This window comes from Pholcus phalangioides, unplaced genomic scaffold (genome assembly GCF_987345545.1).
Source record: "Pholcus phalangioides strain wild (caught in Gottingen) unplaced genomic scaffold, Ppha-v1.0 ptg000004l_1, whole genome shotgun sequence".
Classification (NCBI taxonomy): Eukaryota; Metazoa; Arthropoda; class Arachnida; order Araneae; family Pholcidae; genus Pholcus; species Pholcus phalangioides.
Window position 1 is genome coordinate 7,374,446 of NW_028301597.1, and position 16,410 is coordinate 7,390,855.

The 16,410-nt window shown below is 35.7% G+C and overlaps 2 protein-coding genes across 7 annotated transcripts in view; one reads left to right on the plus strand and one right to left on the minus strand.

The window, feature by feature from the left end:
• Positions 1-16,410, minus strand: part of LOC149086509 (coiled-coil domain-containing protein AGAP005037-like) — a 758,714-nt gene that overhangs the window by 448,442 nt on the left and 293,862 nt on the right. The gene's annotated exons all lie outside the window — the stretch shown is intronic.
• Positions 1-16,410, plus strand: part of LOC149086511 (uncharacterized) — a 169,795-nt gene that overhangs the window by 78,755 nt on the left and 74,630 nt on the right. The window contains exon 2 of the mRNA XM_089255972.1: positions 9,576-9,685. Coding sequence (XP_089112098.1) covers positions 9,576-9,685 — 110 coding nt within the window. The remainder of the gene's footprint in view (positions 1-9,575; positions 9,686-16,410) is intronic.

The window sequence follows — 16,410 nt, forward strand, 5'->3', positions numbered from 1 at the left end:
AAATGTATTCACTCATTGAGCTCGTCAATTTACATTATTGAACCTGTGTGTGCTATTCAGAATTTGTAATTTACTGAAGAAAATTCTGATAAAATAAATGCTCCTAAAATATTTAAGAATTTTTTTACTAAATTTCCAATATCTAGAGGCAGTAATTTATCAAATCCTTAACTTCACACAATCATTTAATATCCAGAAGAAATTTTCGTAATGTAATCTAAATTGACTATATATATTTTTGTATGCCACTTTTATCCTGAAATTAAGGATCGGGGTAAGGGATATATAGGAATATTTTATTTTCACTAAAAACCTGAAAAAAAGTTAAGAAATTTATTTTTTTTTTGCTATATACTTTTGTGTTTATGATTAATTACTTGATCGTCATCACACGAACTGTTACGAATTCAACCTGTTGTTTACCAATAATTTCGTGATTAATCATAATTTCGTGAAACATGGTTTATTTCCCATAGTAAATCCGTTCCTTGAAATTCCTCGTTTCTTCCACAAATTGAATTTTCCATACGCATTTGCCAAGCATTTTTAGCGCGCAGGGAATTCTGTTAGGTTGCTATGCCAGATTTACCGACGCGATTTTTTTTCCCCTCTGTTTGGCGGTCATTTCCGAAGTGACGATTTCGTGCAGCAACCCTTCGGCGAGGACCAGAATGCCTGATGGTTCCGCTCGTATATGAAGGCGTCTTACCTATATACAAAGCCCCTGCACACATCACAGCTGACGTGGTCACATGACTATCCGAAGGCCGATGACAGGAAGAAACCAGCTATGGCGATGCTGTGTGATATTTCGGATACCACGTGGTTATGAAGAAAATTTGAATCAATCTCTAATTCCAGAGTAAGTATATTTTGCATTTTTCGTTAAATTAATCGTTTAAGCTTGTATATTTTTAAATGAATTTCAGACAACAAAATGGTTACTTGTTTAAAACATTACTTGCTTTTGTAAGTACTGTACTACTTGCAATAGGCCTACCTTGAGGAGTTTCCTGCCTTTTAACTTGGTGAAAAAGTAAAGTCTGGTAGAAATATCGTTAAAAATATCATTTAACCATAGATTTATTTCAAATTTACTATACATATTTTTGATTATATATGCTATCCTGTGACAGTACAAAGCTTCAAATATCTCTAATACTTAATATTTTTTGAAACTTTCAAAAAAAAGAATGGATTAAAATTAAAAAATAATTTTTTTTCAGAACCCAAAGTATGTATGAATGGATCTCATCTAAAAGTAGATTCCCATATTTCTTGAATATCAAATATTTCTAATTCTTTAATTCGTAGAAATTAAAAATATTGCTGGATTATTTTGAATGACTTGAAACAAATAATTTTCACAACATAAAATTTTTTCTGAAGTAACAAAATAAATCATATATAGGCAAAACTGTCATTTTAACTTTTTCCGGGGGGAGGGGGGACGGGACAAAGAACATGTACTGAATGAATATATATATTTGTATATATACATGTGTATTTTTCAAAGCCAAGGGGAGGCAAGTGCCCCACTCTGATCCCCCAAATGATGGGCCTGTATATAGGCCTATAATAAATAATATACATACATAAAATATAAAATAAAATCTATGATATATATAATAAAAAATAAATGAAATAATATCAGTTTTATGAATATTTTTTCATGGCTACATCATTACCTATTCATGATACTTTTATGAATAGTTACTATGCTTTTAATTTCTATTGAAGTTTTATACACTTCTATCCTGCCTCTGGAAATTCTTTCAAACAGTTCAGGTTAAGAACCTCTGCTGTAAGCCATGACTTGCAATGAAAATAAATTGTTCATACATTTTAAGATTCATAACATTTCATAATTTCTAATTTAAAATGTGAAATTTAATTTTTTTTCAATCTTTCCATTTCATGCAGAATAACAAGATGCCTTTCAAGTGTTGTGTTACCAACTGCAAGGGCAATTATGAAACTGGGCCTAAGGTTACAGTGTTCCGGTTTCCAAAAGAAGAGAATCTAAAAAGGAAATGGATCAAAGCCATACCGCGAAAGGATTTCGAATCAACCTCAAGTTCCAGAGTACGTACTGTTTTTGGTGGTATTTATATATCATAAAGTTGTTCTATTCAAAGGTATAGGCCTAAGGACAGAGAGCCTCTTTGAAATTTTGTATTAGTTAGTTGCATGATATTTCATCTTTTCATACATCCTTAAAAACATTGTTAGAACTGATATTTATAGCTTTTACAATTCACAATATTTCACAAATTCTTATTCCAAAGTTAAAATTAAATTTTTCCTTAATTTGCTTCAGAAATTATTTCTTGGTAGTCAGAGATTTCTTCGAATAACATTAAAGATATGGTAAATTTTTAATAAAATACAAATTTGTTGTACTATAACAAAATATTCATTATGATAGTATTAATTTTTAAATAATATAACTATAGATAATTTATTACATGCATTAAAAACAAAAATGCCACTTGTTACAGTTACTAGTTCTCTGAAGGATTTTTTGTTTCTCACTCAATTATGTTTGTATGGATAAAGCCAAAATTTGAATACCAAATTCTTTTCAGATTTGCGAGCTGCATTTTATCGAAGAGGATATTGAAAGGAAAGTGTCGTATTATGATGAAAAGACTGGAAATTACCTTGTTGCTAGCCTTCCTCAACCTCGACCCAGAGATGGTGCAGTTCCCCGTGTTTTCCATGGATGTCCCTTGTATTTGTCCACACCTTCTACCAGCAGGGAAAGTCCATTGGATAAAAAAGCTCGAATTGAAAGTGAGCAAATCGCTGCTGCGATTGAGAAAAGCAAAGCAGAAGAAGAGCTCTACAATAAAAGATTTTCCTATAGTTCTTTAAATTAACTGAAAGACTGCTTGAAAAACTGTCCTGTTCCTAAGGATTGAGATGTTCTTGTGAAGGAAGAAAATATAATTTTCATTCACATCCAAGCAGAACCAATTCCGATAATACTTTCCTCAGTTGTTGTGGATGAAAATTTGATGGTTACTGCTTTTCGTAAAGATTGCAAACTGACCAGCGTTGATCAGTGTGCATTACCTACAAAGCTAACTGATGTGAATATGTTACATAAGTTTCTGTGCGATGTTAAAAACTCCAACAATGAAATGTGCCAAAATGCTTCAGCACTTGTTCTGTCAATCTGTGATATGCTTCGAACACTCGAACAATATTTAATTGAGCAGAATGTAAATACAGAAATGATTCAATTTATTTCTGAGCAATTGAAATTGATAATTTGTCACAAAAACCATTACAGGTACAGTGGAAATTTTTTAATTTTATGTTGCCTATTATTTTCCATATCTCCACATGCATACAAATTCTTACGCAGCAGTAACTATATTATTTTGCCACATTCATCTACCCTGACAAAGCTATGTTCTATGTATGATGTAAATCCTAAAATTGAACAGAATGATGAAAATTTTTTTGGCTTATGCAAAAGAAAAATTTGCATTGATTGGTGGTAAAGATAAGCATGTTTTACTATTGATGGATGAAATCCACATAAAATCATATTTAGACTATAAAGGTGGGAGTATTTTAGGAATGGCATATAATAACGAAAAAGCTGCATCTTCAGCTTTCATGATTCAGAGTATTGAGTCTAATTATAAAGATGTAATGCACATTCTGCCGGTGAAAACAATATCTGCTGCTGTATTATATAATATGTTAAGCAAAATAATTGTTGGTCTTGAAACTATTGGGTTTTTAGTTATAGGAGTTGTTTCAGATAATAATGCTATAAACCGAAAGGCTGTTTCGTATTTCTGTAGCCCTCCAGAACTAAGCATTGTATATAAACACCCTTCAGATTTTCTTCGTCCTTTGTTTTATCTTATTGATTCTGTCCATATATTAAAATGTATCCGAAATAATTGGCTTAAAAGAATACAGGAAAATGTATGTATTTCCCAGATTTCAAAGCTCGACCAATGGGCATCAATGGAGAGCCATTGTTGAAAACAGCTTCCTTTTTAGCATTGAAAGAGCTTCATGAAGCTGAAGCAAACAATATTGTGAAGTTTGCCCCTTCTTTAACAGAAAAAGCTCTTTGCCCCAATAATTTTGAACGTCAAAATGTTCGCTTGGCGTTGAAAATATTTAACTATACAGTTTCCGAAGGCCTGAAATGCAGTGGTGAAATTCATGCCATTGCAAACCACAAAGATACAGCCAATTACATAACGTTAATATGTAAGTGGTTTGACATAATGAACGTTCGCACAGTCCTGAAAGGAAAATGAAAAAGGAACGTGTTTCAGGAACCTTTGACATCATCTCCAGATGATGAGAAAATGAAATTTTTATATGATTTTTTAGATTGGTTAGATTATTGGAAAAGTGCAAATTGTTCATCTGGCTTTCTAACCAAGGAAACTTTTCTTGCCTTGCAACATACAACATATGCAATGATAGAAATTGTGAAGTATTGCTGTGATGAATTGAAGTTGCAGTACATATTAACAGGCAAATTCCAAACTGATTCCCTCGAAGAACGTTTCGGTCAATACCGAAAACTTGCAGGTTGTCAATACAATGTGTCTTTGGTTCAAGTGTATGAAACTGAAATGAAATTGAGGATTCGTTCTTTGATGCCTCTAACTGTCAAGTCTCACTCGCAAGGAGAAATTTCCTTAGCTCCTCTCTACGAATATTGTATTATTCAAAACAATGAATTTAATCAATCAATATGTATTCAAATCAATGAACCAGATTCTGTGAAACATCCAGATACAGAGAATTTGCTTTTAAAACAGATCACTGTTTCTAAAAAGGAGCTCACAGATCTCGGTAATTCACTTCCTGTGCTAACTTATATTGCAGGCTATTGTGCGCATGCAACTTTAAAAAAATTGAAGTGTACTAATTGTAAATTCAACCTCACCTTCAATAATTCCCTGGAATTTAATGAACAGTATGATTTAATTAAAAATCTTGATAGGGGTGGATTAAAATATCCAAAACAATCTGTTTTGCTAGTTGTTATGCACTGTTATGTAATTGTTTCTAAATTGGTCTCAAAAGAGTTTGAAAAGGAATTTTTTGAAATCAGGAACCATTATGATTTTGTTATCAAAGCAACGGTTAATACATTATTTGGAATTGAATGTTTTCCTAATACATGTACAAATGGTCATATTCAAATTTTATTCTTAAACAAATTATATCTGCATCAACTAACATATTTCTGAAAAATTATTCTAAAAAGAGGAATGATGCACCCAAGACTTCGAAGTTGGACAAAAATAAATTAAATGCAAATAAACCTATAGATTCTGAAAGTATTGGAAATTCATGTCCAAGTAATGTAAAAGGAAAGAAAAGAAAACTACAGAAACTTTTATAATAGTCGAATCGAATCGTGTTATAATGAACTTGAAGAGACTGGAGAAAGCGCTTTGTTAAAACAAAATTCCATTGTAAAGTAATTCCAGGTTTTTTCATTGTTCCTATGTAAACTTATCTGGGAGATTAGAGAAGTGTTTGTTAAAACAAGATTTTTGTTATAACGTTTTTCGTTAAAACTGGATTTGACTGTAAATTCACATGAACATTTTTTAAATCATGTTATTTTGTACACAATAAAAAAAACATGTTTGTAGTGTGAGTGTGTATTTGTAATAAATTTTTTCTGAAGTATTTTTGATTTCAGTGCTGCAGAAATGGGCATATTGCTAACTTTTAATGACTATTATGAATAAGAGCATGTTATATGAAATTTAGGAATAACATCTCTCTTAGGAAAATACTAAAGTTTTTTTTTCCAAATTGACATTGGAATACTTAATTACACGGAATTATTCCAAAATTTCCCCCCATCCCCAATGTTTTCTTCATAAGGGCACCTCTGCATGCCCTCTCAACATTGATGGGGATGACAGGGTTCTAGCCCAGGGGTCCAGGACGATTCTTGTTATTTTTTCATTTTTCACACTGTAAATTTACTATGTAGAGGCCTGTGAAAAGTCTGGCTAGGGCCCGCCAAAGATTCCAGGCTAAGCACTCTACTACAGGATGTGAGGGCCATGCCATGGCGTATTGCGATTAAGCTCTTTACAGGGCAATACATCCAAATGAATATTATTTATCAATTAATCAATTAAATTACTTTTGCAATGATTAAATACTAAAAAGCACATTTTTTGGTGGTACTAACAACGTTAGTTCAGAAAAGATGCCAACGGCAACAGAAATTTCAGGGCATGTGATGATAATGTTGCTTCTTGACATTAACGATAATCTCACTACAACAATATTTTTTCTTGGTTCACAATCATTATATCGAGGTTTCACTGCATTTCATTTAGCTATTGTTTATTTGTCTCAGTGTTATTAGTCATTTAGTATTTTGTCAAAAATGTTTTGGCCTGGGCTCCCGAACTCGATAAGTAAAATATGGCTCTCGGAGTGTACTTGTTTTGGTTTCAATCATTATTGGCCTATTTTTTAACCTTTCTTTTCCTCCAGCATCGTCTGGAAGCCTTCTTCCCCATGGGTCGCGTTCAAATAAAAGAAGAGATGCTTGTGAATTTTCCGACAGCGGGAACAAGAAAGGACCAAAGCACCTCCACCCTATATTATTATCTCCAGATGCCATCCGGAGATGCATGCCTTCGGGCAGCTATGGTTGGTACCGAAGGAGAATGATAATTGGAGATCGAGTGTCATTGTTTACTGTGAGAAAAATACTACAAATTGTTACAAAAAAAACCAAGGACAAGTCTATTGTGATTTTAAAAAAGTATTAAAATAAAATTTTGAAAACTTTTTTTTACTGAACTTTACTTTTTTTTGGGGGGAGATTTTTTTAATCATAAAAATTGTTTTTCCGTGCCAAGCCAAATATGTGAAACGTATCTTATCCACTCAATTTTTTTTTTTTGGGGGGGGGGGGGGCTGAGCAGGTCCTTCAAAATTATTGGAGGGGCTTGGGCCCATGGGCCAGGAACAAGTTTATGCCTATGGGCATAACAGCAATAAGCTTTCTTATGATTTTCAGCAGTAAAAAAGTATAAAGTAATAAAATGTAATGGATAGAGAGCAGCTTTTTCAAAGTGAGCGTCACTGTTTCTAGGGACATTGCCAACCTTTATGTGGGGTGTAGTGGCTAGATTGAGATATTTATTTGTGCACAGGGGTGGCTTGGGCTTACTTGCTACATGGGTGCGAAGCCTCATATGCTACCCATAAAGGTGACTCTGGTCGGAGGCTGGCAGGGCTTCAAACAAGAGGACCTCTAGATCAAAACTTAAGAAAAGAGTAAAGAGGTTTTACTCTTTAACCAGCTTTGCTTTAGATAAACCTAATTTTTTTTCAGAAGAAACCAGCACACCATTGTTTACTGTACAAAATGGGCATGACCATATGTCCTGCTTTCGAAGCAGATTTTTCTGCTTTTCGATGCAGTATTACTTTACAGTTCTTAATAATGCCGCAACAGGTAATTTAACCCTTAAAACAGCACTTAATTTGAATAGCCATCATCATTTATCCTGTAAAGATAATGTATAATGAGGTTAGTTTTTCATTAAGAAATTTATTTCGAACATGTTTCTGGTACTCCATGGACCAGACAAGTGAGAAGCCAAATTTTTCCTTTTTTTCTGGCTCATTTTGGAAAAAATACTGGGTGAGGGAACCAAAATGTGTGCATAATTGCCCCTTTTCAAAGAGGCAGACCATACAGTGCTGCTCTTGGGTGACGCGACCCATTGCTGCAGCATGGGACGCCACTCAAGAGGAGTGCCAAGTCCATGGTGAATGAGTGAAAAAAAGTTTTATTGGGCAAAGAAAATGATTTCTGTCCATTCTGGAGAAGCACTAAATTATAGATGACAGGGGGAAAAAGTTTTCTGTTAGGAAATTGTTGGGATAAGTTATGGGAGGGGAATGACTCTCAAGGCTAGGACTGACAGGGTTCCAGCCTGGGACTCCATCCTTATCATTTTTATTTTTTCATGCTACCTTGAATGGCTGTACCTTGAATTCATGCAAGCGAGTATGGTGCTTTCCTTTACAACACTGGCAGCGGGTTGTAAACAAACATTTTGCAGCTGAGTGATTATTCCTCAAGCAATTGAAGCATAGCTTATTTGACTTCACGAAAATCCACCTGTCATTGAATGTCATGGATTTAAATTTGCTACAATCACTGAGCTTATGATCTTGTTTACACACTATACACAACACATTAGCTTGTTTACGAGTAGCACAGGAAAAAGCAAGTCTAGAATTGCCTTTCGACTCTTCCCTTGGTTTGGGACCATCTTGGACAGACTTTAGACACCTGGCCTGTTTTTCAAGGAAAGCTATGAATTCATCCATACTCGGGATAATCTTGACCTTGACTTAGTTCCCACTGCTTCATTAGATTATCATCCAATTTTTGTTTTAGAAAGTACACCAACAGCACATTCGAGAGGCTACTTACTTCAAGTCCCAAGCACTGCAGATTTCGTATTGCCTCGTTCGCCGTGTCCAGCAGTTCCAAGATGTTTCTTGAATTCACGATTTTCACTTGTTTCAGCTGGAAGATCTTGGCGCACTGTGCATACGCGAGTTCACGCTTGTTGTCATATCTCGACTTCAGAGAATCCCAAATATAAAACATGTGAGCTACATACATGTGCGACTTGTTACCACGATGTTTTGAACTTAACTCACTGTTGCCATCTTACAAAACAGTAATAATGAGAATAAACGATAAAAAGGAAGAAAACAAAAATAAAATGATCCCCGATCGCCCAATTGTGAATGAAATTCTCAAAGGTAAAAGAGTGGTTGCCGATACAACAAAGCAGATGAATTTGCTTGACTCCATTTATATAGTTACAAGGGCTTGGAAAAATGTTTCCGACATATGCAACTTCAATTGCTTCCAAAAAGCAGGATTTTCTCATCAGCAGTGATATCATTCCAGAAAAATGTGAAGCAGCAGAAATTATGAATTTTTTTATGGAATGAGTTCCTGTTAACGAAATCCTTCAAATTACTGAAAAAAAGACTGACAAAGATAGGCCTACAGCAAATGACATGGAGCATACACACAGTGTAGAGGAAAATTAAAATGATTCAGAACATGAAGATGTTATAATAAAGCAATTGTGAGAAGCACTGGATGTCACTGGGAGAACTCTATAGAGGTGCAACTAAAAATATTTATGGACACTGTGACTTGGAAAAACACGAGAATAATCTTTTTAACTATTCTTCAAAAAGCAAGTGACTTTGAATAGATATTTTTCTTGTCATGATACTATGGATATATTTAAACTAATTTAGAATTTAAAAAATATAATATTTAGTAAGAAATTAGCACGGTTTTTAAAAAAAAAATCCCTATCTCATGTGAAGGCCTTCCCAGGCATATGACAGTGGTAATTATATGGAATCAATGGAAAAAAAAAATCCAGATAAAACTATCAACTGCTAACAAGAATCAAAATGTCTGAACCAAATGTGACACTTATAAGCGACGACTACTTAAAATAACAATACTAAAATATTCTCTTTTCCCATATTTGCAGGATGCATGATTTTGATGATAATGGCAAACTTGATGGGCTGGAATTAATAATTGCTGTGCAACACCATGATGAAGGAAAAGACTACATATCAAATAAAGAAACTATGGAAAGTGAGAAAAATTTAAAATTTCTTAAATCAGTCAATTTGATGGGTTTCAATTTTCAGTTGAAAGTTACAGAAATTATAAATATATATTTCAGTGATAAAAATATAACTTTTGACTTGAAGAAATTATTTTATATTTTATAAATATGCTGATTAATTTTTCTCCCAATCCAGATTTTGCACATCTGCATATACTATTCCTACCTTTCTGCAAACCTGTTAAATGTTGAATTTATAAATTTTACTCTCAGGCCTAATAAAGTAACGAACAATCGATTTCTCCACAATCTAATAAGACAATCCTAGGGTGAGTGCCTTAATCCCTGAGAGGTTCTTATTTTTCATCTGTGGTGCCCTTTTCCCTAATCAATGCTTATCCACGTTTTTCCACAGCAGTTTAACAAAGAATCTCTTCAAAAAACCTTTGTCAGGACCAGCACTCCCTCACAAAGGTTTTCAGCACATAGAGAACCCCTGGTGTATGGTTGTTTTTATATAAATTGAACAACAATTTGAAGTTTCACTCGTAAATGGTACTGTATTACAAAAAAATTTACACAGCACATAAAATGTGACAAAAAGATGGTGCAAACAGGTCAAACAGAAATTCTCTGCCAGATAGATTAGATGAGATACCTGCAGGGTTCTTTGGTTTTAACCAAGCAGTTTTTTCTAAAAAACCATTCTGGTTTTTTTTTCTTCAAAAAATCACATAAAAGTGGCAAAAGTATGATTTTCCCTTCTAAAAAATAGCATATTGGTTCCTCGTTAGTCAATATGTTTCATTCTTACCCAATTTTCTATTCTTGGGCAGACCTGCTGACCTCAGAAGAAAACTATCCTACTCTATTCATAAAAAGGGTAATGAGGCTCATTTTCCAATTTATGGAAAAAAGGTGTGAGAGGAGGGCACCCCATACTAAAGAAATTTATCAGAAAATTATATAATTATAATCAGAGAGTGATTGTTTCATGAGAGAAGATATGGTTTTCTTTATAAAAAGAAACACTACTGTTATGTTTCATCTGAAATGAATTTTGCCAATGGGTAACAGTCCCCGATCACGTCAAAAAACATAATTAAAAGAATTATACAGGGTGGACGAAAAGTCTGTAGAAACTTTAAAAATTCATGAAAACCGGAAAATATAACTGAAATGAAAAACGGTTTGCAGGGTTAGCATCACTAGGTCACAGGAATTTTTTTAAGACAGGAAAAAAGGCAGATAGGTGGTGCTGACGAACTTAAGTCAAAGAAAAGATGCAAATAACGAACAGAATGCCCCCAAACCATTTATTACAGCAGTATGTGTTCCACATGACGACCACCACACGGGATAACACATTGCAGGCGAGTCACAAATCCAGCAACAGCAGAGTGCAGCAGGTCCGGATGTATACATGACACTTCTCGGCAGATCCCATCATTCAGTTCTGACAGATTGGATGGACTGGATCGATACATCTGGGATTTCAAATATCACCATAACCAGAAGTCTGCCGGTGTCACATCTGGAGACAGAGGATGCCATGGGTACCTGCAATGATTGTCTTCCCCGAACATCTGTATCAGGAATGCCTTGACCAGAGTAGCAGTGTGAGTAGTTGCTCCATCTTGCATAAACGTGACAGTAGAAAGCGCATCTCTTTCATTCAAACAAAACGTTGCTCGATTTGTGATTTGCCTGCAATGTGGTGCCGGTCATGTGGAACACATACTGCAGTAATAAAGAATTTGGAGGCATTCTGTTTGCTATTTGTGCATCTTTTCTTTGACTTGTGTACGTCAGCGCCACCTATGGGATGTTTTGAGTTCTTTTATTCCTGTCTAAAAAAAATTCTGTGACCTAGTGATGCTGACCCTGCAAAGCGTTTTATATTTCAATTTTTTTTTTCCAGTTTTTATGAATTTTTACTTTTTACGGACTTTTCACTCACCCTGTATATAATAGAATACTATTGCACTAGAATCAAGTGAAATATTTTTTGTCGAAAATTCCCGACCCTGAATAACACATAACAATAAAAAATTTTATATTTCAGACATGGGGAAAAATTTTGACGAAACTCAAATATCGGTAGTACAGTGTACTATTGTAAATCTATCAAAAAAGCGTGAATTATGAACTCAATTTTTGGCACGAGTTCATTTAGAAAATTTGGTCCGAATTAAAAAAATTAAATGCTACACTGGTGTAAGAAATTAAGAGAATTTGCAGACTTGGTCGATTATCTCTAGAACTACTGTACCAATTTTAATGAAATTTTATATGTACATACATTGATACAATACAAAACAAATAACCATTCAATAATTATAATACACACACATGATCGTGCGTAACACTCATTGGAGTCGGAAGGTATGAAACAGCGGTTGCAGAATAAACCAAAAAAAGGGTTAATACATGGGTTAATAGGGGGTATTGTCCTCTCTTACAGATATAATGGTCTCGCAGCATGATTTCATACTTGAAATAAGGCAGTTTATTATTTCCTGTGGCAATTGGTCCCACTCATTCAGCAACGCTGTTTTCATTCCCTGGATGGTTCCCGGAGGGAGGTTGCGAGTTGCAATTGCCCTCCCCAGAGCGTCCCACACATGCTCTATAGGGTTAAGGTCTGGAGATCTGGCTGGCCAATCCATCCGGCGAATATCCTCACTCTCTATAAAATCGTCGAGCAGAAGAGCTCTATGTGGCCTCGCATTATAGTCCATTAAAATGAACTCAGGGCCAACTGCACCCCTGAAAAGGCAAACATAGGGCTCCAAGACCTCATCCCTATACCTTACACCCGTCACAGTGTCTCTTTCAAAGACATGGAGAGGTGTGCGGCCATCCAACATGATGCCTGCCCAGACCATTAAACCTCCTCCGCCATAATGGTGGATTTTGCAGACATTGGAGGGTAGGTAGCGGGTTCCTGGTTCTCTCCATATGAACGTACGGCGAGAATCGGTGCTTAGGCTGAACCGGGACTCATCAGTGAAGAGAACGGTCGCCCATTGATCCATACTCCAATCTCTATGCTCTCTGCACCATGATAAACAGATTCTCCTGTCCGTAGAAGTGAGCGGGACGCAAACAGCAGGTCTTCTTGCAAACAACCCTCTTTCATGAAGTCTTTTGGAAACAGTCACCCTTGATGCAGGGGTTCCTGTGGCTGCATACAAGTCACGAGAGAGCTGAGAAGCTGTAGCACTCCTGTTACGCCTCGCTATAATCGACAAATGGCGATCTTCTCTGGCCGTCGTGGCTCTTGGACGACCTTGCCCAGGCTTTCTCTCGATGGATCCGGTATCCTGGAACTGTTTCCATAAGTTACACACGACGCTGGGCGTTAAATTGAACTCTACAAATCTGGACTTGATATTGGCCTGCTTGTAGCCTCCCCACTATTCGCCACCTCATTTCATCATCTAAACGTTGGTGGTTACTCATTTTTACTGTTACAATTTGAAATGAACCAATTGCTGGAAAATAACACCAAGAAATTCGCTGAGGTGTGCTAGCGAACGAAATGCGTCTTAACTTACGCACGCTTATAAAGCCTGTTTCTCTACAGACTCCGCCTACACACACATGTACACTTACATATTTGATGTGCAAGCTTACATATTTGACATGTACGCTTATGTATTTGACTTACAAGATTTGAATTTTTGTCTAGAAGCAGTGGTTTTACATTCAGTTCAGTTCTTTTCATGAAATTTGATAAAATATGCAAATTCTCTTAATTTATTTCACCAGGGTATATAATTCATGAAAACAAAGGGTTAGGATATAGGGACGTCATTTCAACTTTTTCCAGGGGGGGGGGGGGAGGGAAGCACAGAACATAATAAATGTATACATATATACCATATTTGTGTATTGTCAAAAGCCAGGGGGGCAACGCCCCCCCCCACGACACCCCCAAATGATGGGTCTGCTAGGATGGCATGCAAATTTTGGAAAAATATTGATTCATCCATATGGATGCTATAGGATTGGTGTGCTTGATAATACAGTCAAAGGTGACTGGATACATCGTTTCAGTGCATAAGCCGCACCAATAAAACTGCCGCAAAAATGCTCAGCAGGGTTCTACTCTTTCTCACTGTGGGGAGAACGGGAATTTTCGGCTACTGGTTCCATGAAGTGATGTCTACCAATGGACCATCAATGATTCCTAGCGTTGACCAGTTTGCGACATAGGCAGGAAAACAATAATAGCGATTTGGTAAAAAATTTTATTTTTAAAAGCAAAACCGTATAATCATATTAATTGGCTAATATCGTACTCAATACGATAAAATCGTAACAGTTGGCAGGTATGCTTGGGGTACATTCTGATGGTTTATCTTTAAATGGTGTAAGGTGATATAAGTGTTTTTTGTTTTTTTCAAAAAAAATCTCATAAAAGTGGCCTGAATATAAATTTTCTTTCAGTAAGTATCATTAAGTATAGTAAGTCATAAAATATTAATCATATTAAAGTAAGTAAGTCATTTAAGTATCTTAGGTGCTGAAAATTATATACAATATCAAAATTTCTCATTCTCATTGCAGTTTCTAACTTTGTGCTACATTCTGATGCTCTATCTTGAGCCAATTAATGAATGAAGATTGCATCACACATATGTGGTGGTGTGTGGTTTATTATCTCACAGGCTTTTTTTTCCTTCACAAAGAAGCAGCAACAGTAGTGACTTCACTGTCATGCTAAGGGCAAGTGGTTTGAAATAATCCAAAAAGACACCAGCTGCTCCTAAAGGAAAAAGACCACAAAAACTAGTGGTTACATTACCTCAATGACATTTTCTTTCCATAGGAAGCAGTACATCTCATACTGTATATCACCACCAGGTTTAATATTGAATTATTATTTTTTTACATATTTTCAACATTGCTCCCAATTAATCAAGGTTCTACTATACAGTGATAAAAGCCCGAAATTGACCAGTTCGTGAAGTGTCCTGTCCAAATAATTTTCAGTTAGAAATTCGTTGGAATATGCACTGGGTCACCATTTGGTTAGGATGTACAGTAGTAACTGATTTGAAAATAATCAGCTATATGCAGGGTGATTATCATTAAATTTCTGATTCCAAAACACATAAGTTTTACGATGAGTCCTTAGATCTATTAAGACATATTTATTATAGAAACATTGCTACAAACTACACAACACACATGATGACAGTTACAAGAGGAAAGGGCACATAAACAGTACACTGATCAGGGTATAATAACATGTTACAAGTGCTGCCATCTATCAGACATTATTTGCACTAACACAGCCCTTTAATTCAGTCTGTCTGAATTTTATTAGTGGAAATCAGGTGGCAAGTCCTAGTTCTTTGCAAAGCTTTTGATGAGCTGGTCTTGGCAGTCCTTTCATATGTATGTCTGCAATCATATCTTGACTCTGGACATATTCAAGGAATATGTCCCCTTCTCTGATCTTGGATCTAATATGATGATGCCTTACATCAATGTGTTTAGTGCGAGCACAAAATTTTGGGTTCTCAGCAGATTTTCTTGCAGATTGACTGTCACAATAAATCACAGTAGCTTTTTGATGTCCTTTCAATTTCAGCTAACACATTATTCCTCTCAACCAGGCACATTCCTGAGCTGCTGAACTTAGATCCGGTACATCAGCTCAACCGGAGCATTAAGCTTTGGTTGAACTGAGAGCTACAGAGTGTTGCTGTTTTGACATTCAGGTACCAGCTCCTCCTGACATCATGAATGAATATCCCGATATGAACCTTCTGGTGTCCAAACAATTTCTCCAATCTGCATCAGCATATGCAGAAAGCTCAGAGTGATCCGCTTCATACATCATTTTCATAGAAACAGTTGCCTTGATGTATTGAAGAACACGTTTCAGTGCAGTCCAGTGAGCTTTTCCAGGGTTGTTATTGAACTTGCTTAGATGACCAACAGCAAAAGCTACATCAGGCCTCGTTGGATATGCAGCGAAGATGAGATCCAACCAGTTCTCTGTAATATACATTGGACATCTGTTCTTTTCAGATTCAGTCTTCGGTTCATCATTCTTGGATAGACTAAGTCCTACTTCTAGTGGCAACACCATGACAATCAGACATACCAAAACGAACAAGAACATCCTTCAAATATTTCTCTTGATCAATGAAAATGTTTCTGTTCTTTCGATCACAAGTGATCCTCATACCCAATGGTTCACTTCACCAAATTCTTTCATCTTAAACTTTTTGACAAGAGCGGTTTTGAGCTCATCAGTAGAAGATTAAAATTAATAGCACTAAAAATTAGAATGTCATCCACATATAATCCCACAATGATTGTTTTTTCCCCTTCGATCTTGAAGTACACACAAGAATCATATTCTGACGAATTGAACTCAAGGTCGAGAAAATCATGTAGTAACATATACCATGAATGACTACTGGCTTGCTTCAAACTATAGACAGATTTCAAAAGACGACAAATGGATCCAGATGGAAGCTTGACATACAGGTCTTCATCCAACTTCGGATGGAGGAAGGCTGTCACAACATCCATGTGATGAACATCCCAGTCATATTTAGCAGAAAGGGAAGCAGAAGTCTGATCGAAGTTGTTCAGATAATCGGTGAGAAGGTTTCATCATAATCAAGGCCATAGCTTTGGGAGTATCCACGAGCAACCAAACAGGCTTTGTACTGTTCAATAGAACCATCAGCCGTCTGCTTAATCTTGAATACCCATTTCATGG